The sequence below is a fragment of the Mixophyes fleayi genome, chromosome 7 (assembly GCF_038048845.1).
Source record: "Mixophyes fleayi isolate aMixFle1 chromosome 7, aMixFle1.hap1, whole genome shotgun sequence".
NCBI lineage: Eukaryota > Metazoa > Chordata > Amphibia > Anura > Limnodynastidae > Mixophyes > Mixophyes fleayi.
The window spans coordinates 23,107,659-23,134,309 of NC_134408.1; the positions used below are offsets into that span (position 1 = coordinate 23,107,659).

Here is a 26,651-nt window from a genome sequence, read left to right on the forward strand (position 1 = left end):
GAACCAGTTCCATCACTTAAGCAGCCATCTTATGGGATGAAGTAATGGAGGGGCAAAGGCAGGATGACTGGCAAGGGAGTTTCCAGATGTTGATTTCGGAGCCATGTGTGGGGTGGCGTGGGTCAGACACATATTGCTTGGTTGCATAAGATACACTAGAACTTAGGGTGCAATATAGTAAAAAAATAAAAAAATATGCCCCCCTCCCTCAACAAAATAAGTATATGATGAGGCGACATGTTATCGGGGGCGCGGCTGAACTTGATCCAGCTTTGCTATTGAAGAGATGATATAGTTTAAGAGAAAGGGGCGCAAATAGGAAATATTCATTAGCAGAAGCGGCCTCCTATCTTGCAGGTGAGAATGGATTAGAGTGAAACCCCCCTAAGAGGACATCCGCAATATTTCGGAAAACTCAGCCCAGAAAATTCAAATTGAAAAAGTGACATCGTTAAGGGGCTCAGTCTCTTCTTTTGTAACAAACAAACACTGCCCCAAAATAAGAAAACAGGTTCAATTATCCCTAAATGTATTGTGAGGGGTAAAACTATACAACTTGTGTAAATCAGCTTTAAACAATAAGCTACAGAGAAGACCTGCGTTGCTTTATATATCCTTGTTACCTAATTAAGGCATCAATGAGTCTGCTCCTAGTATTACTTTCTGCTCTATTCAGTGAGGGAAGGTGGAAAAGGCCTGTTAACGGATTAAGGATATAAAAACATTGGTTTTGCAAGATATTTAACTCCCCAATATATTCAGATTTTCTTCTGTTCTTCACAATTGTTGCCCTTCAGTCACCATAATATCAAGTTTTATTTTCAGGAAAGTTTCCAGCTTTTTCCAATATATATTTCCACTTCTGACCAGCAATGAATACTTCATCTTCAAAAGTACATTTCTTAAACTAGAACACACTCGCAAAACTAAATAGAGGTCTTATTCTCATATCAAATCTTGTTAATCATTCAATTCAAAAGGCACTAATTGCTCGGTACTATTTTAAAAGAAATGACATTGACCCGGGCACATGACAGACACAAAGCAACATAGGAACTATAATTTCATTAAAGGGGTTATCTAATTTTTGACCCTTGTAAGACCTCATTATGACTTGCTTGCGGGTTTTTGATGTGGCATACGAATACAGATATATAGACAACTTTACTACAAAAGAAGAAAAGATGGAAAGGAGGTGTAGGTCTGAGAGAGAAATAAATGGAGGTTATGGTAGCGTGCGGAGAGGACAACGCCAACTCAGGGCTCACTTACCTGTAAAAGGTCCTCACTTAATACTTCTGTCCTTTCAGCTCTGTAACAAAGAGGGAAAAAAAGTAATTCCGTCAGTAAAGCACAGATAAAACCTCATGAAAACTAAACCCAAATACGTATACAGTATAAACGTTTACTTCAAATGAACTACAAAAGTGATATTTGATACACAAAGACCATATCTAAGGGCAAAGCCACAGATTTATAGCAGCTCCTTTGGATCACCTTGTTCTATATTACATGAGCTACACAGGCGATAATTCCCTGTCTTGACCATCACAACCGACTAACTGTGTCTTGTGAACTTCAAGTGTTTAATCCTGTCCTTTAAATTGAGTACCCCACTATTATCAATCACTCGTGTGTGATATTTTATATCTGAGGCGATCCAGGGCAAGGAAGGTTATGTTGGCCAGCGCAATGAGATTCCAGAGGGATTAATCTCAGGCGTTACATAGCACAAAGTAGCGTAAAATAGCACAGTGTTTTCTAAAGAGGTTTAATTGCAGAGACCAACAATCGCCCACGTAGCTTACCCATAAATCTATATATCATATCATCTCTCTCTTTACACACACGTACCGAGCTTGGCTTTACCTTAAATAGATGATCTCACAGTCAGAATGTGATTGTTTAGGGCATTTCAATTCACAAAATGACAAGTATTAAAATCAATAAATTATCTAACAGAGATGAGCTGCCGTGAAGTTAGGATATGGGATATATTTAGAAAATAGAAGTGATTGTGGGATATAAAACGGCCTTGGTCTAAAAATAGTAAGGTTGGCCACATGCTGAGATTTGATTTATAAGTCTGTTCAGATAAATGCACATACAATTCCACTACGAAAGAAGAAAATCCAATTGTGTTGGACTCCTCTCGCCTGCCTGGCGCGCCCACTTGTGACATGGCATCACCTGGCTATAAAGCCTTCCACAATGGAAGGTAATACAAATAATCAAACCAAAACACAGCTGGCTAGGGAGATCACCTCATGATACGGGCACAAAACCACCACATGCATTTTTTTAAAAAAATTTTACAGCAAGTTCCATATGGTTACTGATCCACAGAACTTACAATCCAAATTAGCTTAGATTTAGACATTTTGTATAAGGTACTAAATAAATGAAAGCTAGAATCTGATTGGTTGCTATAGGCAACATCCCCACTTTTTCAAACCCGCAGCTTAGTAAATCTAGCCCAAAGAGGCTATCCAGACATAGTAAAATGATAGGCATAATTAAAATATCATAATTAAATGAATAGTCTGGTTATTATATTTTGAAAATCAGTAAATTAAAAAAAAAAATGAAAAAAAACCCAAAACATTTTTGCTGACATTTGCATGATTTGTGTCCCTTCAAACTTTTGCACCAGTAACTGTATAAAACAAGGTGGTGTAGCCCATAGTGACCAGAGTCTAGCCCTAGTGTTTAGCAAACAAAAGCAAACATCTGATTGGTTGCTAAGGGCAACACATCTTCCTGTACAGTTACCTATGGAACACTTGTCGTATAGGTCTACAGTGTGTTTTGTAATCAGTCGTCTTAGGCTCAGGGAGGCTCCCAGGGTATTTAATGGGTAAAACAGTCTGATTGATGGGAAAGAAAAAAAAAAGTGTTGATTTCACTTCTCGTATATAATTTTGAAATGTTTGCACCTATATTGTTTAATTCTTACAAGGCAACCTGCATTTCAGGTCTAGAGGTCCTTTAAGCACCTTTCCTGAGGACTCAGGCAGCTTGCGGACGCAGGGGCCCGACGCAGCCAGCGCACTGAGCCCCTTCCTAACACACGAGCAGCTACCTACACGTGAAGGGGTTAACGCCAGCCGAGGGCTGAGGGGAGGGAGGTCCCAGAAAGTTTCTCACACACATATTAGGTTTCTGAAAGGCCCTGCTGTGTATTTATAATGTATGAGCTGTCACAGCGGTTCACCACGGGGTAACCAGAGGGGTCTTTGGTGACCCTGTCAGGTGTGACGTGGGAGGGGCCTCATTCAGGGCAGGTTACCTTCTGCTGAGCAGACGAGAGGATTGTGGGGCATTTACCAGTCGCCTGGGACGTGTCCAGGCAACACCACAAACCCATCCTTAAGAGTAAACAAGACACACACACAATAATACATGACAAGAACCACATTCTACATCATCCCTGTAATAACACATGAAGCTAAACTCTTTTGCACAATTGTATTTTTTAAAACTGAAAGAATAAAATGAAAATAGGTCACATAAGAGTATTTTCACTGCCAGCAGCGTTCTACGCTCGATAGAGGTCTGAATGTAGTCGCTAACTGGGCTTATCTGTGTGGAGTTTGTATGTTCTCCCCGTGTTTGCATGGGTTTCCTCTGGGTGCTCTGGTTTCCTCCCACACTCCAAAAACATACTGATAGGTTAATTGCCTGCTATTAAATGACCCTTAGCTCTATTGATCTGTGTGTGTGTGTGTGTTAAGGAATTTAGACTGTAAGGTCCAATGGGGCAGGGACTGATGTGAATGAGTTCTCTGTACAGCGCTGCGGAATCAGTGGCACTATATAAATAAATAGATGATGATGGTCACTGGAAACAGATTGGCTGCGGTGATGCCATAGCAGTACCTTACAACATATTAATTATTACACATCGCCTCACAACAGGGATAAAACCATAATAAAATAAAACTGGGTAGAGACACACGACAAAGAGACAGGGGCCCTGCACATGAGCTTACAATCTATTGCGGGTTACTGTATAAGGGGAATCTCTCTCAAACCACCCAGTAAACATCTGAACCCAAAAGAAATCTCCCCCACGCGAGTGTAAATAAGCCAGGCCTTTGTAGGAGCAGGGAAATGTGAGAATTGGGGAAATGACAAGGTACCCAGGGGAGTAAGACCCAACAATCAGTAGCTGCAAAGCCCAGTGATCTTCACCTTGCAGGGTTCTGCTTGGACATTAAAGCACTTTTAAAGAATTATTATGATGATTATCATCTTTTTTGTATAGAATCATAGTACTCAGCACTTTAAAGACAATGTTTCATCATTCAAATCAGTCCCTGCTCCAGTGCAGCTTACAGACTATATTATCTTAAAGGTCTGGAAAATTCAGTGTTTAAAAGAGACTTCAATAAACATTGTTCCCTCCGATTAGTCGATGTAGTTCTTCCAAAAGTGCGATAGGGAAACTGGCCAGAAGATGTCTCCAAAACGGGATATAATAGAGATTTAAAAAAACAATCAAACACAATATTGTAGTCTTTGGAGTAATGTGAAATGAACAATCGGTACTTTCACATAACCCCCACAGAGCACACTATTGTGTCTTTATCACACATTGGAGAAATCTTGGTTATTTTCCAAAAACATTTTGGGAAGCACTACATCAGCTAATTGGAGGGATTGGTGCATTTATTGAAGGCTTTTTTAAAAACACATTTACTAGGCAGTCTGTCTGCGCCGGATTTATGAACCTGTAATCTACTTTGAAGCAACATTAGGGGAACTTTTCCTCAATCCTGGCGGCAAACGTAAGGACTTCAATTTTTCTCATTTTCACTTGTTCACATTCATAATTTACTTATCAAAGAACTTGAATCTTCCACTCATCGTTTGGCGCTGGTCTAAGGCTGGGGACACACTACAGGGTTTTCAGCGGATTATCGAGCCAATCACACGATAAACGACAGTTCAGCCCGATATTGCATTGGTGTGTACGCTGCAAAGATGGCCGATTATCGTTCCAAAGCTCATCGTATGATTTTATTTGATTTTTAAAAACGGGACTAAAAATGTCGTTCAACGATGGAACAATGCCGTTCCAATCCTGCAGTGTGTATGCACTCAGGACCGGCAGTGTCCATAGATCTCTATGGAGTGTGCCATCATTTCAGCTGATGGTTATGACCGATGACGAACACAGATCTGAAGGTAAATCTTGTACAATGTGCTTAGTGTGTACACAGGAATCGGCTGCTGATCTGGACTTTTTTTTTCTTTTAATCATTGGTAAAAATCCTTAAGGATATCGCATCAGGAGAAATTTTGTATAGTGTGTACCCAGCCTAACTCTGATCACAGTCTAAATGATCTACCACACACATTCTGGTCCATTTTGGGGCAGCATGGTGGCTCAGTGGTTAGCACTTCTGCCTCTCAGCGCTGGGGTCGTGAGTTCAATTCCCGACCATAGCCTTATCTGTGTGGAGTTTGTATGTTCTCCCTGTGTTTCCGTGGGTTTCCTCCGGGTGCTCCGGTTTCCTCCCACACTCCAAAAACATACTGGTAGGTTAATTGGCTGCTATCAAAATTGACCCTAGTCTCTCCCTCTCTGTCTGTGAGTGTGTGTCTATATTAGGGTATTTAGACTGTAAGCCCCAATGGGGCAGGGACTGATGTGAGCGAGTTCCCTGTACAGCGCTGCGAAATCAGTGGCGCTTTATAAATAAATGATGATGATGATGATTTTGCCAGAAGCCAATTAACCCGCCAGTAAGTTTTTGGGCTGCGAGAGTAATCTGGAGCACCCGGAGGAAAAACTTACACAAATGCAGAACATACAAACTCCACACAGATAGGGCCCTGGTCATGGCCCCAGAGCTATGGGGCAGCAATGCTAACCACTGTGCCACCGTGGTTCCTTTAACTTCTTGTACAACGCTCCCTTTCAGAGTTGGCATTACCTGCGATGTCCAGCGCAGGAGCTAAGAAAGAGACACCCTATATTGTTATTCGTATAGTTAAGGTGATCGGTCTGAAGGGTTAAGCATTATATGTCCCGTGTAAGATTGTTCTTATGCTACTAGAACAGTCTCCCCTCCCCCTTGTACAACATGACTCAGTAGTAAAACATTCCTTCTCTCTCCACCCGGATTATACTGGAAACCTGTGAGAGATTCAAGGTCTGGGACCTGCTCTCTAAACCACTACAATTCTGCAGCAAGTACTTACAGAGCGACTGGACTGTGCTTAGGAGACGCTCTCTCATTAATTATCCAAGAATTTAGAAAAAGATGCTAATGTACCAAGCCCGACGCATTGCACATTTAATCCTCCTGAAAGAGACTCAGCATTAAAAGCTACAGTAATGCCATTAAATGTTTTATGGCCAAGCAAATGTGGCTTCGATGAGCAATGATTAACCACATGTACATATAAACTTACACAGAGCCGGTTAGGCACAGAATGACTTCCTGTTACAGCATCCTCGTAGCTTTATAAATGCAGGTGGTCACACACACGTTAAGGACTCATACATGTGAATGATTATATTATTACTATTAACATTCATGTATATAGCTGCAACATACTCCGTGGCCTTTTACAACTGGGGACTGTAACAAAACAAGACTGGGTATTATCAGACAGATGTAAGAGCGCCCCCTGCAGGATTACAATCTATAGGACAATCGAAGTTTAATCATACTTGCCGACTTTTCAAACTTCTCCACCGGGAAATCCCTGGGGAGGGGCCATGTGACAGGGGTGGGAGGGGGGCGTGGTAGCACCATAGTCCCCACCCACAGCAGGGGAATGATGAGAAATCGAGTCATTACGCTCCGCCTCAATCACAGTCCTGAAGGATGTCTACTCTTCCGGGAGAACTCCCGGAAATTTAGACGCCTCCTGGAAATTCCGGGAGAATAGGCAACTATGAGTTTAATACATGAGGTTAAGTGCTGTAGATTGCATATTGGTGCAGCCAGATTGCAATAGAAAGTGCTTAGTGGGCTATATGATCCAGGTCACACAACAATTCTGGTTTGGTGTTAGGGGGTTGTTTGAGTACTGAAAAACAAACTCATACCCCATTCATACTGCATGAAAAACCTGGGTATTTGCCGGGGCAAGCCCAGACAACCTGGGGTTTAGGCCCAGTATGAATGGTGTTGGTGAAGAGCTGGGACTTTTGGTGGGGTAATTCCTGGGTCCGACCCGGGTCGCCTGCACTATGAATGGTGAGACCTGGGTTTTTCAACCTGGGTCTCGCCAAACAAATTATAAAGTTGACAAAAAAACACATCACAAGAGGAGCCAATCAGAGCTCCTCTTGTGATGTTGCCATGGAGACCCTTGTACAGTATGAACAGGGTCTACTCTAGAATTCCTCTCCGTGGGAGCCTCTGTCCTCTGACAATATCCCGGCAGCATGAAAGCGGTATCATGGCGGTTAGGAAGTTGGTTTGGAAATTTTATAAACCTGGAGAGGTGAATTTTCAGGGAGCGCTTGACGGTTTGGAGACTTGGGGAAAGTCTTGTTGTAGCAGGGGGGGAATTTCACAGACTGGGTGCAGCCTGAAGAGAGTCCTGGAACTGGGAATAGGAGCAGGTAATGAGTGCGGATGAGAAGCATTGGTCAGAGTTGGGATACACTGAGACAAGTGAAGAGATGCTCATGGGTGCAGCTCTGTTGATGAATTTGTAAACATGTATTTTATATAGGATTCAGTAAAATACAGGCAACCAATGTAGGGACTATGCGGAGCAGCAGGAGAATGTTGGGCAGGGAAAATTAGTCTGGTGGTTGCGAATATAATGGATTCTAGAGGAGAAGTGTGTGTGTGTGGGTGCGTGCGGGTGTGTGTGTGTGTGGGTGCGTGTGTGTGTGTGTGCGTGTGTGTGTGTGGGTGCGTGTGTGTGTGTGTGTGTCACATTTCTGCAGTGCCTTGTGTGTATTCTGGAAAGGTTTCTACGTGTAACAAGATTTGGATACAGATTGGACGTGGGGAATAAAAGGACAGTTCTTAGCCAAGGATGACACCTTGGCATTGAGTTTGAGGGATAGGATCTATGGTCACGATAACAGAAATAAAAATATACATGGTCAGGTTGGCTAGTGGAAAAAATAATAGCTCAATTTTTGAAAGATTGACTTTGGAGGTGGAGGGAGAGAGGACATCCCAGATGAAGTGGCAGAGAGACATTCAGTAATGTGAGCCAATAGAGAGGGTGAGAGATCCGGAGAGGACCTGGGGGTAAATGTATCAAGCTGCGAGCTTTGAGAAGTGGAGATGTTGACGATAGCAACCAATCAGATTCTAGTTATCATTTTGTAGAATGTACTAAATAAATCAGAGACCTGTCCGGATAGAACATTTGTCTAGCAGAGATCTCCAAAATCCCCAACCACAATCAAATCTGCAGCAGCCAGTGGTCCATATTACACGTAGAAGACTCGGGATGATTCACTCTCCTGGTCAGGCGCAATTTTCACTCTTAAGGGCTCGTGACTTAACTGAAACCGGCCCCTGTTTTTCACTGCTCATTTCCAAATATAGAAGAGCAAGCGATACTTAAATATGAGGTACATTTTCTCAGCCATGACTGACTTGCAATTTTTATTAGCTATAGAATATTATCTTACACACTGGTGTTAATTTCATTGTCACAAAGGGGATAGGCGCTCAGCCATTGTTGCGGTTTGTCTAGGAGCGTGAAATATGGTAGAGTACAGTTAACCTCTGCTGTAAGGAGAGAATAGTTGCTGCAACTTTTTGTGAACAACATTTCTCAATGACATATTCCTTGGGTGAAGCTTGAATACTGGAAGTATACAGGCTTTTTTTTTTTTCTTCATTATCATCGAGACACTTTAAAACCCAATATGCTGGGAAAGTACCTCACGTTCTACATGTAAGCGGCAAGTGGAGAAAGAACCATTTCAGCCATGGGTGCCACAAACAACACATCCACAATACTTACATTTCTAGATTTGGGTGGAGGTAACTCAGTTGCTGGCGTTGTGGCACGTGGACAATGTGCCGCACACATTGCCGGCAAATATGGTGCTAGCAATGGGGAAAAAATATGAGCGGAGATTTCTGTCAAATCTCTGCCGCAAAGGGCCTCACAGACATTCCAGAGACACTTTGTGGCTATTTGAATAATTAAACCACTGCCCCCGTCTGGGTAACATTTGCCACAGAACCAATGCAGAAACACTTATAGTAATGTGGTCTATGCCTGAATGACCTTTGATTGTCAAAAGCACACGATACATTAAAGCTATAGCATCTCTCATTCTGTTCATTGAGAGCGCGATCTGCACTAAAAGGTTTATAACGCCATTGTTGGACACGAGGTCCCTGAAGATCCGGCTTTTTGGTTGCTGTCTCTTCTAACATTCTTTCATCTAAATACAATAAGTCACTTTTAAAGCATTTAAACAACACGGCCAGAGCGGTTATACCTACATGTTGGAAGTCCCGATCCCCTCCTACGATTAAGGATTGGCTTACTAGAGTGGGGTATTATACGTCTATGGACGATATCATTTTCTCTGCAAACGACAAATATTCAGGTTTTACGGCCACCTGACTTAGCTGGATGGAGTTCAAGGAATCAGAAGAATTTAAGATTCTTCTCTCACACTACTCCCAAATTGTTGAGGGGTACACATAATAATAATTTAAAAACAAACAAAACATCTTTTCTATGTAGCAATGGGTTCCGTGGGAGACGTTCCCTTCGACTGGTTATTTGTTTGTTATGGCAGATACTTACATTCCCCTCAGAAATACTTAAAAAATCTTTGAAGAGCTTCTCCTTCTCCCCCTCCCCTTCCATTTCCCCTCACGTTTTTCTCCTTTTCTTTCCCTTCCTTTCTCGGTTTCTTCCTTATGTGTTATGTTTATCTCCTCTCTTTTCACTTTTTTGTAAGAAAAAAAACCCCAATTACCTATATATAAATTACTGCTTTATAGATCTTGCATCTTTTTTGTCATACTTCGAATTTGTTTTTTACATCTGTGTACTTCCTCTTTCAAAATAAAGAATTATTAAAAAAAAAGTTTATAACTTAACTAGCATTTACACTTATTGAGGGGGATCTCCACTATCAAGATATGGTATTTACCAAACATCTAGGAGGCTGCAAATATTGTTATTAAAAATATTTTATTTTGCAGATATACTATGGAGATGGTTGCCCAGGAAGACAGAAGCCTGCAGGGGTCAAAAACCAGAAGTTGCTGAATGTGCAGCTGGATTTAGTAAAATAAGGATTTTAACCACTGACATCATATCTGAAAAATATTTTCATTGGCTAACTTTGGCCACAAGTGCAGTGTCATACGGACATCTCTTTCTGCGCAGAATACTTCTATTTTTGAGAATTTGCATTTATATAAAAATAGGGTTGCGACATTGCTTCTCGGCCAAGTAAAAGTATACACTCTAAAACAGAACAGCGCTAACTGTTGGGATATCATACTTGCCAACTCTCCTGAAATGTCCAGGAGACTACCGCATTTCGGGTGGGTCTCGCGGACCCCCGGGAGTGTATGACAATCTCCCGCATCTGCCCACTTCCTAGTGAAGTGGGCAGAATAAGGTCCAAAATGCCGCAATTCTCCGGGAATCGCGGCATTTGGCCCTGCCCCTCCGCTGCAAAATGACGCGTTTGCGTCACAATCTGTAGGGGGGTTTCAACTCCCTGCGATAAGCCCACTGACTTCACCAGGACGTCCTGCCGCGGTAATTTATGGGTACTACTATGCCCGATGTCACAGATTTTCCTTATCTATGGGGTGCGAGGATAAACCCATGATGTTACATCGCCGCGGAGTGCGTTCCGGAGGCACTCCACGACATCGCAGTGAACGGTGTTTGATAAGACACCAAAATTATCAAGTGGGGAAATGAAAACCCACCTTTCTTACAGCTAAATTATTTTTTTTCTAATTTTGTAACTAGTTGATATCTAAAAATGAAAGATATTAGTCAGACTTTGGTAAAAACAAAAAAAAAACAAAACACTTTATTCACAGCATAACTTTAGAATTGTGTCTATGTAGTTTGTCTCGGAATTCTAAAGCCAATTATCAACTCTAACTTTTGAGATAGTAAAAATGTTTTCAGATTTGCCACTGCTGTCCTGTATAACTGTATACAATAACCTGTTATTCCTCGCACAGCCCCAGCCAAATACATATCTGATCCAGGATAAATACGACCCAATATACACAATGTGCAGAGCGCTGCAACTGTTTGTTTTTATTAAACATCGTACAAACCCAAAATAGTATATTCGTTAATATCAGTCAACCATCCTGAAACTGGAGCTGAAATATAAAATCTGACAATATACAAGTGGACATTAAAGTCTGCAGGAAAGGGAAAGCTTGACGGCTCTTGATAAGGCAGCTCCTGATAAACTAAACCACATGTACAGGATATAAGGCTCATTCATTACAGTGTGTCACGTTTATATTGCAAAGCAGAAATCCATCTGACAGATCCCGTTTATTAATTGCACACACACAAAACACACAATACGTTGTATATATAAATGACATATTACTTATGCATAAACAAATTAAACTATGACCTCAGTAACCCACTAGAAAGGGTGGTTGCTAAGATATGGGAGCATCTTGTTGTGAAAGACATTCCTTATCGTTTACTCCACTAGATAAGGGAACATTTTGTTATAAAGTTTTCAAACTTCAACCAAGCAGCAAATGAAAGTAAAGGTCAGAATGTGAACGATGTTGGTCAAAGAGCAACAGTGGTATATAAAGTGTGGTATATAAAGTGTGGTATATAAAGTGTGCCTGCACTGCCTGTGGAAGTGTGTTCATCAGCGGACACAGCCATTTGGTAAGCAGAACCGATATGCATTACAATTTAACACATAAAATCGCTAGGAACTAGCACGGTCTCTGAGCAATGAGGCACTTTGTGTATATTGGGCGAGGCCGCAAATTGGCTGCCTCCGCTGTGCGCCAACAAGAGCAGGAAGAGTCTACCGGTGTCTAAAGTACCATCTTAACTGGCAGAGCATTCTGGGAAATTTTGCTTGCCTAAGTATCCCAGACATTCTGGGTGTGTGGGCAAGTGATATATAGATAGATAGATGCTGTGTGCTCTCTGCACATATCTGATGAGGCCACTAATTTTTGCTGCCAGTTTAATGTGGCATCAAACACTTGTGATAAACGCAGTTTGACTTCCATTGAAAGGGAAATTACAATGGATTGTTGTATAGCCTGAAAATAATATTCCAAGTGGCACTTCTTGTAGAACCAAGCAACGCTCCTATGTCCGATTGCTGCCGCATTCATAAGTCTACCATTGTTTTGATAATTTGGCCACTGTGTGGCGCTGTCCTATTGCCGTCTATCTTTGCAAATATGGGGGGGTTAATTCAATTCCCCCCAGAAAAGCACCGCGATAAAAGTACTACCATTAATACGGTAATTTTAACCCTGCTTTTTGCTCACAGAGCACCATTACCGTAATATCAGTAATAGTGCGCAGGCACGTTCCTTTTCGGCAGTAACGCGCCCAATTGAATTCCACCCATGAAATGCAGGCAAAATATGCCGAGAGCCAGAGTTCTGTGTACAGAACCGCCTATGCATAAATATTTTACTGAACACTTCCAGGCAGACGGAGAAAAACTCCCAACTGTAAATAGGAAACGGACACCAACACTTGGTGGTTTCCTGAGGACAGAAGACCGATAGGATCTTATCTGAGTCAACTAAAAGATGCAAAAACCGGTTCTGCCGGGATCTATATCACCACTTTACAAATGGTTGGTACAACCAGGACAGCTCAGCTCTACCATAAACATCAACAACAAGGACAATGTATAATAAGACACATAAAGCACCAATATTGGGAGAGGTAAAGACCCTCATCAATCTGTTTCTAGGCTCTCAGCTGAAAAAAAAAAAAACATCCCAAATTGCTGCACAGTAAAGTTGTTTAACTGTTCACTTCCTGTTTAACATCGACAGCAATCTCTGGTCTTGCAAAAAGTACATAATACTGTAAGTGGGGAAAGTCACCCAGCTGTAAAACTGTTTATTATTATTAATATTTATTTATATAGCGCCGGCATATTCCCTAGCGCTTCACAATTGGGAAGGAACACAGCAATAACACTTAATACCCAGACAGAGGTAGGAGGACGCTGCTCGCAAGATGATAATCACTGCCGACAATATTGCAGCATAATAATAACGAAAACTAACGACGTAGTTTTGGGTGGCGGGTCACTAAGAGAACACAGTGTTATTAGTGCCCCTGTTTGATGTGGGGGCAGCAAGAGACTGGACCATGACAGCTCCCGTTGGTACTCGCCTAGCTGAGGTAATTCGGAGCAAAAGTAAAACTTTTCATTCTAGGTGGAATGCTTTAATCTTTTAGTGTCAAAGTTGAAATTCCTCACACGTTTTTTTTTTCATGCCGTCTTTCCACTAGGGAAATAACGTGAACTGTTCCCGATGCACAGACCGGCTGCATTCTTAGGAACACTGGATAAGTCCACTGTGTGCAGGCAAATGGTGGCCTTTAAACCATACTTGTCAACTCTCCCGGAATGTCCGAGAGACTCCCGGATTCGGAGTATGGCAGCCTTCCGTATCAGCCCACAACCTAGTGAAGTGGGCAGAATTGGATTCAATATTCCGCGATTCTCAGGGAATCGTGGCATTTGGCCCCGAATGGCAAAATGGCGCCATTTGCATAGCCCCACCCCCGAAACGCCCACCTCACCCAGACAGCTCCCAGGCGCCGACTTCAGGAAGTCGACAAGTATGCTTTAAATGTTGTGCATGAAAGCGTTGCTTGCGATATAGGAACTTCTAACATTTCCCTTCTCTAACACACTTGAAATTCCTCCCATTAAATAATCTCTAAATCCACTTACAGATCTTAATTTTTACAAAGAACCATTTGAAAACCAGACACTAATCCAACCTAGTAATGCTTAATTACCTTAAATTTGCCCAGCAAGAAATGACCATTGAAATTCATGAGAAATAGTATAAGAAAAACAAAAGAAAGTGTGACGGAAAACATTTATTTTTATAGCTGTCCAGAAAGTTTTTTTTACTTTGTGCTGGGGGGGGTGATTTTACTTTAACACAATTTTAATTATAAAATTATAAATTTTAAATGAAAATATTAACTATAACTTTAAGAAATCTAGTTTGTTCTTTAGTTTACAGGAAATATCAGAGATGAAATAGTTTAATTAAAAACTGGACTTATAATTAAGTTGTCGATCTAACATAGGTTGAATATATGTAGAATCATTATATTTGGTGAATGGAGATGTCACATGACTCGTTTTGACAGTGTTCCATGACGGAATGTGGAACACACGTGAGAATCACCCGATACAAGAAACTGGCTTTGTTTCAAAATAAAACTTGTGTATTCTAAAAGGAATAATACATCCTTACATACTGTAAAATAAAAGAATACTTAAATTAGCCCTATATTTTAAAGCAACGGTATATTATCCCCATTGTCTTTGTGCTTTTCCGCTGGTGATATTGCATATTACCAAGCAAACTATAACTAGACTAATCAATTAGTGCAGTGATGGCTGGCTTTGTATGCAAGCAATGGCCTACAACAACTCCCACTATCCACAGCCGAGCATAGCTACATGGGGAGTTACGGGTGGTGAAATGCATCATTGATCTCCATGAGGTGTGTTATGTTATGTTCCGTACTAGAGGTGTAGCTTCTGTGAAAAATAAAATGTAAACTTCCCCATCCCCCTCAACACCCAATAATCACAGTTTCACTTCCACAAAATACCATATGTTGTACTGCCTCCAGTTTTAGACAAACAGTTCCCCCGGCAATGCTCGCCCCTTGGACCCAGCCAATAAGAGTCAACTGGTCTCACCAGTTATCGAGATGCAACTGGTCTTACCGGTTAACCTTCCTAAGTCAATGTGGAAGGATAGATATATATATATATATATATATATATATATATATATATATATATATATATATATATATATATATATGTATGTATCGCCAACATTGGCAACTTGTATCCCGGAAGGCAGTTGGGGGCAGGGCTCAAAGATTTGTGTTAGCCCCGCCCCCAAAGCCGTCATCACTTTTTCGGGCAATAGGGGGTGGGGCCTAGTGGTGCTGTGTACGCGTCATCGTGGCACCGCCCCCTCCATTTAATTTGGAGTTCGGGAGACTGACCCGGATTTCAGGCGTCTCCAGGACATTCCAGGAGAGTTGGCAAGTATGAGAGATAAATAGATAGATATTATGGTGAACGCAGTCATGTATGCCAGTAGATATGACATTTTACAGAATATTAAGTATACTCTGCCTCCATGATATCAGCGGCCCCTAGTAAACCATTATTCCTGTAAATGCAGCCTATCAGTTTACAAAATGGCTGCCTCCATGATCACCATCAAATAGTGTTGTGAACATACAGACAAACCGCTCAGTGGTCTCCTTCAGTTTTGCTTTCCAAACAACTTTGACCTAAGACCACCGTCACATAGAACGTACAATAACCTGAATAATTGCGGCTGGGAGGCTGGGCATCTACATAACCGAAGCAACTTCCAAAACTCTCTTTTGCCAGGTTTTTATTAGCAATACTTTCTCTAGACGTCCTTGTGGCTCAGCCGGAATGAGCGCTTTTTAAAAATTCATATTACTATTGATGTTGATGCTAATTAGTGCTTGGATATTTGAGAAGTAGAGACAGTCCGTGCCTGACAAGTCATCACAGAGCCTCAGGAAGCTTTTAAAGCCTAAAAATAAAAGATCAATCACCAGTCGCACTGTTTTGTGGCCTCTTCGGAAGTATCATGACTTTATTTTATATTTATAGGACAAACTAATATTATGTGGAAATTAAAAGTAATATATTTACATCGTAAATAAAAGTGGGACATTGCCCACATCATCTGAGCATTCTGAGGGGCATTTACCCTATTCCAGGTGATGTAGGAGATCAGCGATTTTTATTTTTTAAAACTTAGCGCTGTCGGAATTTGGTATTTTAAAAGGATCCGAAAGGAGGTCGAAAAGGTGTTAATCTCCATTATGGCCTAACATGTTCGAATGCCACAGATTTTTTTGAGGTAAAAGTCAATGACAAAAAGGGAAGGAAAACATTTTAAAGGAGCCTGAAAGTAGTCAAGACATTTCTGTACAACAAATTTGGCTGCATGTGTTTGATTGGAACACGTACATGTTGTGGGAACAGGGGTGGGCTGGAAAATTTTAGCAAGATTTAACTCAGCAGCCTATCAGGAACATTTTAAAAAGTAAAGCAATGCAGGTGTCCTAGTGACTGCGCCCAAGATAGCCCCCTATGGGACCGGCCTGGGGGTCCCCAGACCAGCCTGCCCCTGTGTGGTAGGTTGGTAGAGCTACTTAATCATTTCGAGGCTGCGGAAGCAGATTGATCCAGCCGCTAGCAAACTACCATCTATATAAAGAACTCTTGTTATGAATTTATAAAAATATATATATATATATATATATATATATATATATATATATATATATATATATATAATGGCAATGTATAAAATAAAATACATTTATAAGACTATGGCATTTACACTGGATCCAAAGCAAATTCTAGCAAGGGGAGCAATTGAAAACCCAGGGGACACATCAAATGCCCTGTCCTAAAAGCAGTACGATGTGGCAGATGTGATGATAGTCGTAATAATATATAACGTACGAAAGAAAAAATTCCATCACTGCAGAAAACAGTCACATAGGAGTGGTCAGTGTAACCTTGGTGTGCCCTAAAAAGACATTATGTCCACTTTTCCAGTGATCTAAGTGCTCAGGAATGAACACAGCACCTGTGCATGAGCACGCTGCTGGCATCATGTCAAACACAAACAGCCCCGTCCAGTCCACGGCATTTACAGGTCATTTAGCACCATTAGACACTAAACCCTGTATATTCGGGTCTAAATATGAAAACGGAATGTGAAGATATCATGGGCGTTAGCAAAATGTTTAATGAAGTAGAAGTATTTTCCCTGTCTCTTTGGCGGGGTGCTTGACATGACTAGACTGAATTACCTTCGTAGTCAATAAAAATGCTAAATATTTAGGTGTAATCCATGCCCGGGTTGGGGGTGACAACAAGTCTACTGTGCACCTCAGATCTATGCCCAAAAAAAAAAAGAAAAGAAAATATTATTAAAGTTATTATGTTTGATGCATTTGTTCTGTCATTTTGTGACTCAGCCTTGGAATGTACACACATACATGTTATAGGAGTGAGTAAATAATGTATTGTCTGAGGAAAATACTAGAAATGTACGTATATGAAGTTAACCATCTAAACAGAAACTTGCGTTAATGAGGTTTCCCTAAGCAATATCCAAAATACTTTCTATGACAGTCTTAAGCTACCTGTGAAGAGCCCGGCTGTTACAAAACTACAAGTCCCAGCATGATCTGCCAATGGCTGCCTGTAAGGGCATGCTGGAATTTGTAGTTCTGTGATCCACAGGTTGCCTACCTCAGCGAGATAGATATAGAAAGAGATATATAACATACGGACTCCAAAAGTAAAGAAGTATACGATTATCTATTAGAAAGTGTTAATACACAGGGAGGAGTAATCTAGTCAGGCTTTATACGTTACCTTAGGCCATAGTGTCTGTAACGGTCGCCATGACAACTGTCTACGGCAAACACAGATCGATAGATCAAATATTTTCCAGCATATAAAAAGGTAATCCCTCACTTGTCATCTAGATAATATATGGGAAGTGTTAGTAAAGCGATTGCCAGAAGGTCGTAAGCCAGTTAACTCTTTAATTACCCGCCACATCATCACAAAATGAAATGGATGGAAGGAACTTAAAATTAAAAACACACACAAAAGAACAAACAGCATTCTTGACATGGGAAAGAGTAATAGGCATAAAGTACATAGGCTGATTTCTGGGTATAAATGTAATGACACTGCTGAGCAATGCCACGTGCGAGCACTGTTAGACAGAACATATGTGGGGAATGTGTGGACACTTTTGGGTGGTCAATATGTGTAATCCTGGGCATATAATGTGTGGTACCAGCTGGGCACAATGCATGTGGTCAGTGAGGGGCATAACCTGCATACATACAAATAAAGGTAAAATTTGGGGCTTATAGAACTGAACATTCAATAGAGGGTCTGCACAATATTTCCCCTCTGATCATCAGCTAATTATATAGCGCCACTAATTCCGCAGCACTGTACGGAGAACTCGCTCACATCAGTCCCTGCCCCATTACAGCTTAGAGTCTAAATTCCCTAACATATATACACTGCGAAAGACTAGGGTCAATTTAATAGCAGCCAATTAACCTACTAGTATGTTTTTGGAATGTGGGAGGAAACCGGAGCACCCAGAGGAAACGCAATCCAAACACAGGAACAACATACAAACTCCACACAGATTAGGCCCGACCAGGCCTTAAGTACCCCCAGTCTGATTGTGTAAGGGAATTATTTTTGTTGAAGACACACTGTACAACAGTTTACGGCTTCAAGAGTGGGTGAATTATATGGCGAGAGAAGATCGATGCACTCTCTCAATGAGCGAGTTAATCATTTATTAGATGAGTACGAAAGGTGTCTGTCAGTCATGTGATCATAGAGCCATCTGACCCACCCTAGGAGACTGTGAGAAGGCAATGAAGAGTTAATGCCGCAGAACAGCTAACTAACCCTTATGCCATAGGCCAAAGGTTTTCATGTTGTGGTATGTCAACATTCCTGTCATCCCTCCAGCCTGCATTCATTACACCTCCCCCATATTTATGCTGCTGCTTGTCACACCTACAGTCAGTGTCCTATCTAGCTATAACTTCACTAGCTGAGGACAACTAATAAAAGTGTCAGAGCACAAGGGCTTTGATTACAGTGCAAATTGCTATATGAAACAGCATAACAAGAATGAATTATACAGCACATACATCTCATCATCATCATCACCATTTATTTATATAGCGCCACTGATTCCGCAGCGCTGCACAGAGAACTCACTCACATCTGTCCCTGCCCCATTGGAGCTCACAGTCTAAATTCCCTAATATAGACACACACACACACGGCAATTTTGTTAGCAGCCAATTAACCTACCAGTATGTTTTTGGCGTGTGGGAGGAAACCGGAGCACCCGGAGGAAACCCACGCAAACACGGGGAGAACATACAAACTCCACACATATAAGGCCATGGTTGGGAATTGAACTCATGACACCAGTGCTGTAAGGCAGAAGTGCTAACCACTAAGTCACCGTGCTGCCCAATGAATCTCCTCCCTTCCTTCAACTACCACAACTGCTGGTGCCCCAGGCCTGGTATACCTATAGTTCAGGAGAATCTTGTCCCAGCTGTCTCACAGATAGAGGAGGATACTGGCAGACCATCATGGGACCGAAGATGTCCACAGGGACAACCGGGCATAGGAAGCGCACAGTCCTGCTAGCTGGGGGAAAGTGACTCATTTGGTCATTTTCATATATCCCCTGCAGGCAGCATTTGTACAGTGTATCAGCGATCGCATGGCAGAACTTTGGCGCTTACGCTGCCAGCTATGTTCACGTAAGCGTCAAGCTCCTCGGACTAAAATACATGGGCACACAAAGCCGCAGTGTGAAACAGACTGCATGTTATCAGCGGCGTTTTCTGTTGTTTAGAACCATTTTAAAGGAAATCAGTAGGTGTATCCACAGAGAGCAGATCTGCGAACACACCTACAGAGACTTTACAGAGTTAAATGAAGAGCAGCTATATGTTAGTCTTAATGGACATATAAAGCCCAGTTGCCACCAATACTTTACTCTGCTTGCATCCCCTAAATACAAAATGTTATGCACTTATCAAGTTACCACAGTAACAAACCCTTTATTATGCTACTTTTTAAGGATGGGGGTTGCTCAAATTAAACCCCCCCTTGACTGAAAAATGACATGCATCAGTGACAGCTCAAACATTGGGGGTGCTCATCTACCAAGAGAGCTGGCACCTATGGTAGGTACAAAACTACCCTTGGCCTATAGAACACATGTAATATACCAGTGGTTTTCACACTACAGTCCATGAGATGTTCAGTTACGTTGATATAATGGTGGTTTAACTTTAGTGTGGTCAAAATAAAAGTCTGAAGTGACAGGAAAAAAAAATATATATAAATATAGTGATGTGAAGTAGACAAACTAGGTCGGAAAAAGCCTATCAAATGTTTCAACACAGGAGAAAGACTAAAAGCTGTCAATGCAAAAATATCAGTTCTCCTTTCCAGGCCTGCACATTACACAAGAAGAGGAAGAGTGAGATTTGTAGCTCAATGTGGGGATGCAGTATGACAGGTAAACAATAAAGCTTACAAAGCCCAGAGAATACGGTCAGCGTGAATTGCGAGAATTGAACCGTGCTGCTGGTCAAAAATGGAAAAATAGGGACATGTCGAAAGACAAAATCTTCTAAACATTGTACTGTCCCTGAGAAAAGAGGGACGGCTGCTACACTCCTATACCGTGAGCATCGCAGAATCACAAGGACCAGAAGATGAAGAGGCTGCAGAACACTTTCCGGTAACAATCATTATTTCCTACCTGGAAACTAAATTCATTGCCATGCAGACACTGATAGATGCATCTGGTCTGCAGCCATCAGACAGACATAGACACAAGGTCATACTAACACCAGTGCCCATCCCAGATCTCCGGGAATGGTAACTGAATATCAGCCAATAGGACTATGAGTTGTGATATTATTGTACACACCCTACTGTAACATTTACTAAACACTTTGCATTCTATACTAAGATTCAGTCTGTGCTTCTCATCCATGTATTTACATCATCAGGAAGAGCTCTGTCTGTACATCGCCCTGCAATATAATACAGCTCTGCTATCTGCATGGGATACAACAGTCTTTTATCCGGGGCAACAACAGCTCTCTTTCCATATATGTGCTATATGGGGGTTTCTGGGCATATAACACATTTTAAAATTCACATGGGAAGTAATTTTCCTTTGCACGCCTCACTTTGGGTGTCTACAAACCCCAGCCCGTCAGCGCACTCTGGGACTTGTACTTCCAAACAGCTGACGAGCCACAGGATATCAAAAGCAGCTCCACACAAATTATTAATAAGAATATGCTACTTTACATTGAAGGAAAGTAAAAACACTATATTACTCCGTAAAGGGTACTCTGGAACAATATGATGACTTATAAACAGCCATAAAAGATAACTCCCAAAAGGTACAAATACATACTACATATGACATTGGAATTTGCAATATATATATATATATATATATATATATATATATATATATATATATATATATTATATATATATATAATGACAGTTATTCTATTTTGAAAAGATACCATTAATGGCTTACAATGTGCGAAGTGTCATCTAATGACCATGGCAACCACAGTCACATGACATAACGTAGTGAGCAGAGAGGTTTTGGAATGTTCATAACATCAAACCCCAGCCCTTCCGTCTACGGTTGACATGTGACCACAAGGGGATTCCCAACTGGCTTGGGAGGAATTCCATTCTTTTCTATCGGGGGAGGGGGGGGGCATATTTTGGAAGCAATATAAATCTACTACACAGATCAATTTTGCAAAAAGAACACACAGAGTTATAGGAGAACCTTCTGGGGAAATGATCAGCCTCATAAAGAGGTAAAAAACTTGCTGTTTCAAACAGAAATCTATGTGGGATTTCCCATTTTAAACTCTGTTTCCTGTTTGAAACTGATTTTACTGTTAACAAAAAACAAACCCACAATGCATGTTTATATACCAGATAAAAAAGGATGTGAAAGAGTTCACTTCTTTTCTTCAGCTTTAAAATGACTAAACAAAGTGATCAGACCGGGAAGTTCTCAGTTGAACGCAGAGCTATTTGCATCTCAAAATGCAGGGGATGAATTTTTATCTCAAAAGTATACTTTACAGTGATTTAAAAAAAAGCAAAGGGCTAATTAAGGCCCCCTTACCCGCCTGGCATCAAAAACACAGTTTTACTAGTGTCATTAATGACAGTAAAAGCATGGAAACCGATATGGGAATGGAACCTTTTGGTTTCAATGACCCCATACCCACTTGCTGTGGTTTCTCAGATGCTGCGTGCTCCATTAACTTGCGCTGACTGCAAGTGAACACATTGTGGGTCAATGGAGAACCCTGACTGAAAGTGACCATTAACAATCATGTCAAACACAAGTGAAAGTTCTCAATTCACTCCTATGCTGTCCAATCAGCTGTCAGGAAAAAAAAAAAAAAAATTCCCCCCCTAGAATAGTTATCTTCAAATCTTCTCATTAACATTAGGTAAGGAGGCGTCAGGTGGTCAACTTTGTAGAACAGAGGTGTCCAAGTTCAGTCCTCAAGGGCTGCCAACAGGTCATGTTTTCAGGATTTCTGTCTGTCAAAACAGGTGGGATAATTACTGACCCAGCCAAATAGATTAACTCACCTGAGCATGATTAAAGAAATCCTGAACACATGGACTGTTGGTAGCCCCTGAGGACTGAACTTGGACACCTCTGCTGTAGAACTTAGAACCACCCCAGGTTGAATGGAGAACACACGGAGAAAGAAAGTTAGAATCTGTAATAAGATTAATTGGGATTTCCTCCCATTCACATAAGAAAACATCCTCCAGGCAGTGAGTCACCCTCCCAGCACGGTAAAGGTTAACGGGATGCAAGCAGTTGTAATGTGTTTGTTTGGAGGAGCCGGTGTTAAGGAGGCACACCCCGGTCCTTCTACGTAATGAGCTGCGTTTCAGGCTCTGAGCCACGATCCTGGCCGAGCGAGCCTTGGGGGACCTGCTAAATATAGCTGCTGCTTTCTACCCAGGACAGCCATGAGAAACACTATTCACAGGCCGTGTGCTTGTTCTAAGCTCCCTGCCGCTCTGTCAATACAAAACACGTCACGGTGAGAAGGAAAAGCTTTAGGAGCGCGTGCCAGGAGAGGTGGTAACTCAAACACAGCCAGTCATTCCTTCCAGGTCACAGAGGATGGGTTAGACCGTAACTAATCAACAGTGTTACCAGGGGAACATATACATTTCCTTCCTATCCAGAATCCCATAATATATAAAACATACTGAGGCCCCGAGTATGTTGTCTAGACCAGCGCTGTTGGGTAGACTGCCTCCAAGATACGTCACAGTGCCGTCACTGCGTCCAACAGCAAGTGGGTATGGGGCGATTGAAACCAATACGTTCTATTGGCAAAGATGTTAATATGCTTTTACTAGTAATAATTAAAAAACAACAGTGCAAACCGCTCTGCCTCTCCATCAATGTCATTAAAACAGCTTCATTACTGTACTGTTCACTCCGATACATATTCACGGGCAGAGCCCTTGTCCGCATTCAATATCACTCGCTTAAACCTGCTTTTATCTACCACTGTAAACAATTGAGGCAGTGTATTATAGGGGGATATTAAAAGAGAACCATGGAAAAAATATATTTTTGCCTAGTGCCTTGTACACCATGTAAGCAATAACAAAAAATAAAATATAGGTGCCCCTCCGCGTTTCCTTCACCAGGGAGAATAAAATAAAATATCTTAGATTCCGCTGTTGCATTCTCTCACCTTTTTTCTAACAATGAATTAAAGAAGCGATTTAATTATGCGACTACGCATGCATTGACTCTAATGGTACCCTTCAGCTCAGTGCACACACTGTCCCCATTTTAGCCACAACTGTGAATTTGTTTGCAAATAGAAGAAAATAAATGAGAACTGTCAAAGGGAAAAAAATAAGTTAGTACACAGGCTTGGGTAAAGCACGGACAGCAGTAAGATTCCTCCAAGCGTCTCTACAGTGAGGTATAACAGAAGTATGTCTGCTTGTTTTTATGTACAAAGGGAGTTGGTTTGAGAATGTGGAAGGGTGTCAACAAAAAGGCTTCCAGCGTGCATGCAACAGAGTCTTCTTGGTCTGCTGTAATATTGGCAATGCTTCAGGTTTGCCGGTTCGGTTCGGTTAGCCTAGCTCCAGCGCTAAGACAAGCTCTCAGCTCCTAGATCTAAAACGGGAGCACCGGCCATCCCCAGTGTGCATAATAAGGTGTAGCATCGCGAAAGAATGTTTTGCTTTTTAGGTCACCCAAAAATATCGCTGCAGCACCCTCCTCCGAAACGGTCTATGGTTTCATCATTGCATTTCTGCACACAGAGATCACCCAACTGAACTGATCAAAGGAAAACCATTAGCAACTAATAAAAATACATAATATTCTTTACAAAATAATAATGCAGCATTATTAAACTTACAGGATATCTCTACACACAACAAAACCCCAACAAGCTTTAAAGCTTAGATATTATAACCGTACTACCACCCACTGAATTTTACGAACCTTCTCCAGACCACAGTTGGGAGCCCTGGGGTTGCTTCAATACAGAAGCAGCAAATTAATTCTGTCGGCCACTTTAAACACTTGATAATAAAAGATATCTTGTATTTTATGGCCATTTTTCTTATGTCAACACATTGACCATATAATTCTCCACACAACGACACACTTCGCTACCTCACACTGACAGGAAACTAGCTTAATAGCTCCATAATCGAGTTATATCATAGAATGGTTGGCGGCTAGACAGACCGAAATGGAATTATCGCTGAATGCAGGAAAAGGAAAAACACCGTATTGGACAGCAGGGATCATATATTCCATACATCAGGTCAGGGAGACAGGATTTACCAGACCATTTGGCTACAAAAAGTATTGGTGACAGAGTTTTCCGATCTTATGCACAGACCACAAGCGCTAGTTGGACATTTCTTGTATGTACACAAATTGATAATATAACCTTTTAATCCAACTAGCAGAATATGGGGGAAGTTCATTAACTTTGGATCACTTGGAGACAGTCTACAATAGATACAGAACAACACAGCTCTACCCAGACGTTTTGATAGGATGACAACAGCCTTGCGAAACATTTTTGTTATGACTCTTATTAAAATATTGACAATGATAAATGGAATGATGAATATGAGTAATTTAAAACCACGTGTTGCTTATTTTTAGTCATTAAAATATAGCTCACATATCAAACAGTATCTTTCATTCGTAAATGACCACATGATTTGCAAATAATCCTTTTCTGATGCCCTATGCCTGAAATACAGCCCTTACAAGTGCTGTTTTAATACATCTGCTTTTCTGAAGAAACAGTAGACAACACCTTTTATCAAGTGAACTTTCTAAATACAAGTCCTAAGTGTGCCAATTCATTATAAACAGACCTTGGCAGGCAAAAATGCTGTTATTACTCTGAACTTTACTTTTCACTGTGGGACACCGTTATAAAACAGCAAAATAAAGGACTTGAGAATCTTACTGTTGTTAACTGGGGCTAAGAAATATTAGCAGCCACTGTGAGATGATCCACCCCATGGTGCTCTAGCATGAATGGAGCTCGGGGTAGGGTGTTGGGGACTGATGCATTAAACTACAAGTTCCTAGTAACCCTAACAATCTTATTTATTTAGATAAATACTCCAGCATACTCCATAGCACTATACAAATGGTAAAAAAACCAACATAATTGAATAAAACTGGCCATTAACAGACAGAGATAAGAGAACCTGACCATGGCCTTATCTGTGTGGAGTTTGTATGTTCTCCCCGTGTTTGCGTGGGTTTCCTCCAGGTGCTCTGGTTTCCTCCCACATTCCAAAAACATACTGGTAGGTTAATTGGCTGCTATTAAATTGACCTTCGTCTCTGTCTGTAGGTGTGTGTGTGTTAGGGAATGTAGACTGTAAGCTCCAATGGGGCAGGGACTGATGCGAGTGAGTTCTCTGTACAGCGCTGCGGAATTAGTGGCGCTATATAAATATCTGAGGAGGATGATGAAATAGGACTGTATATTGGTTCAGCCATATAGCAATGGGAAAAAGTGCTCAGTGAGACTGTATGGTTTTTTAGTGTCTTGTGGGAGATACAGGAATGCGCAAGTAACAGGATACAGATTGGTGGAGGGTTCTGAGACAAGGAAGACACCTTGCCAGCGAACTTGAGGGATAGGGTTGATTGTTGTGCTATTAACAAAAATATAGATCTCAGGCTCTAGTTTCTGTTGGCTGGTGCGAATATTATTAGCTCAATTTTTGAAAGACTGAGTCGGAGGTGGTGAGAGGACATCCAAGATGAATGGGAGAGAGACATTCAGTAACGCAGGCCAACACATACGGCAAAAGATCGTAAGAGGATAAATTTAGGGGTGAATTGACTATGAGCCAGTAACATCACGGAGGAATGAGACACGAACGGCCACTACCCGTACATTTGAAACCAAAACACGTTAGAAAGAAAGCAATCAGTACTGGAAGTCCGATACTTATTTCAACTAGTAATAGGAGTCATTTTATTTGAATAGAAAGAAATAGACCTTTGCTGATAAGACATGTTGGGACTTGTAGTTCCACAGGGGCAGAAGAGCCATCTGTAGCCACCTTTGCCCCAATACTATCATTTGTATGTTATTTTCAAGCTTGTAAATAAAGAGCACCTTTATGTCCCAGTGAGTCTGTGCCACAGCGCCCCACTCGTCAGGTTCTAGCTGCAGCGATT

General features: G+C 41.3%; 1 protein-coding gene and 1 long non-coding RNA gene across 4 annotated transcripts in view; both read right to left on the minus strand.

Annotated features, from left to right (window-relative positions):
- LOC142097489 (uncharacterized) overlaps positions 1–26,651 on the minus strand; it is a 398,805-nt gene that overhangs the window by 25,821 nt on the left and 346,333 nt on the right. The window lies entirely within an intron of this gene.
- The window catches only part of ARHGAP17 (Rho GTPase activating protein 17), a 67,140-nt gene that overhangs the window by 25,821 nt on the left and 14,668 nt on the right, over positions 1–26,651 (minus strand). For all 3 annotated transcript variants that reach the window (XM_075179354.1, XM_075179356.1, XM_075179355.1), the window contains exon 2: positions 1,273–1,312. In XM_075179354.1, the coding sequence (XP_075035455.1) occupies positions 1,273–1,312 (40 nt within the window). The remainder of the gene's footprint in view (positions 1–1,272; positions 1,313–26,651) is intronic.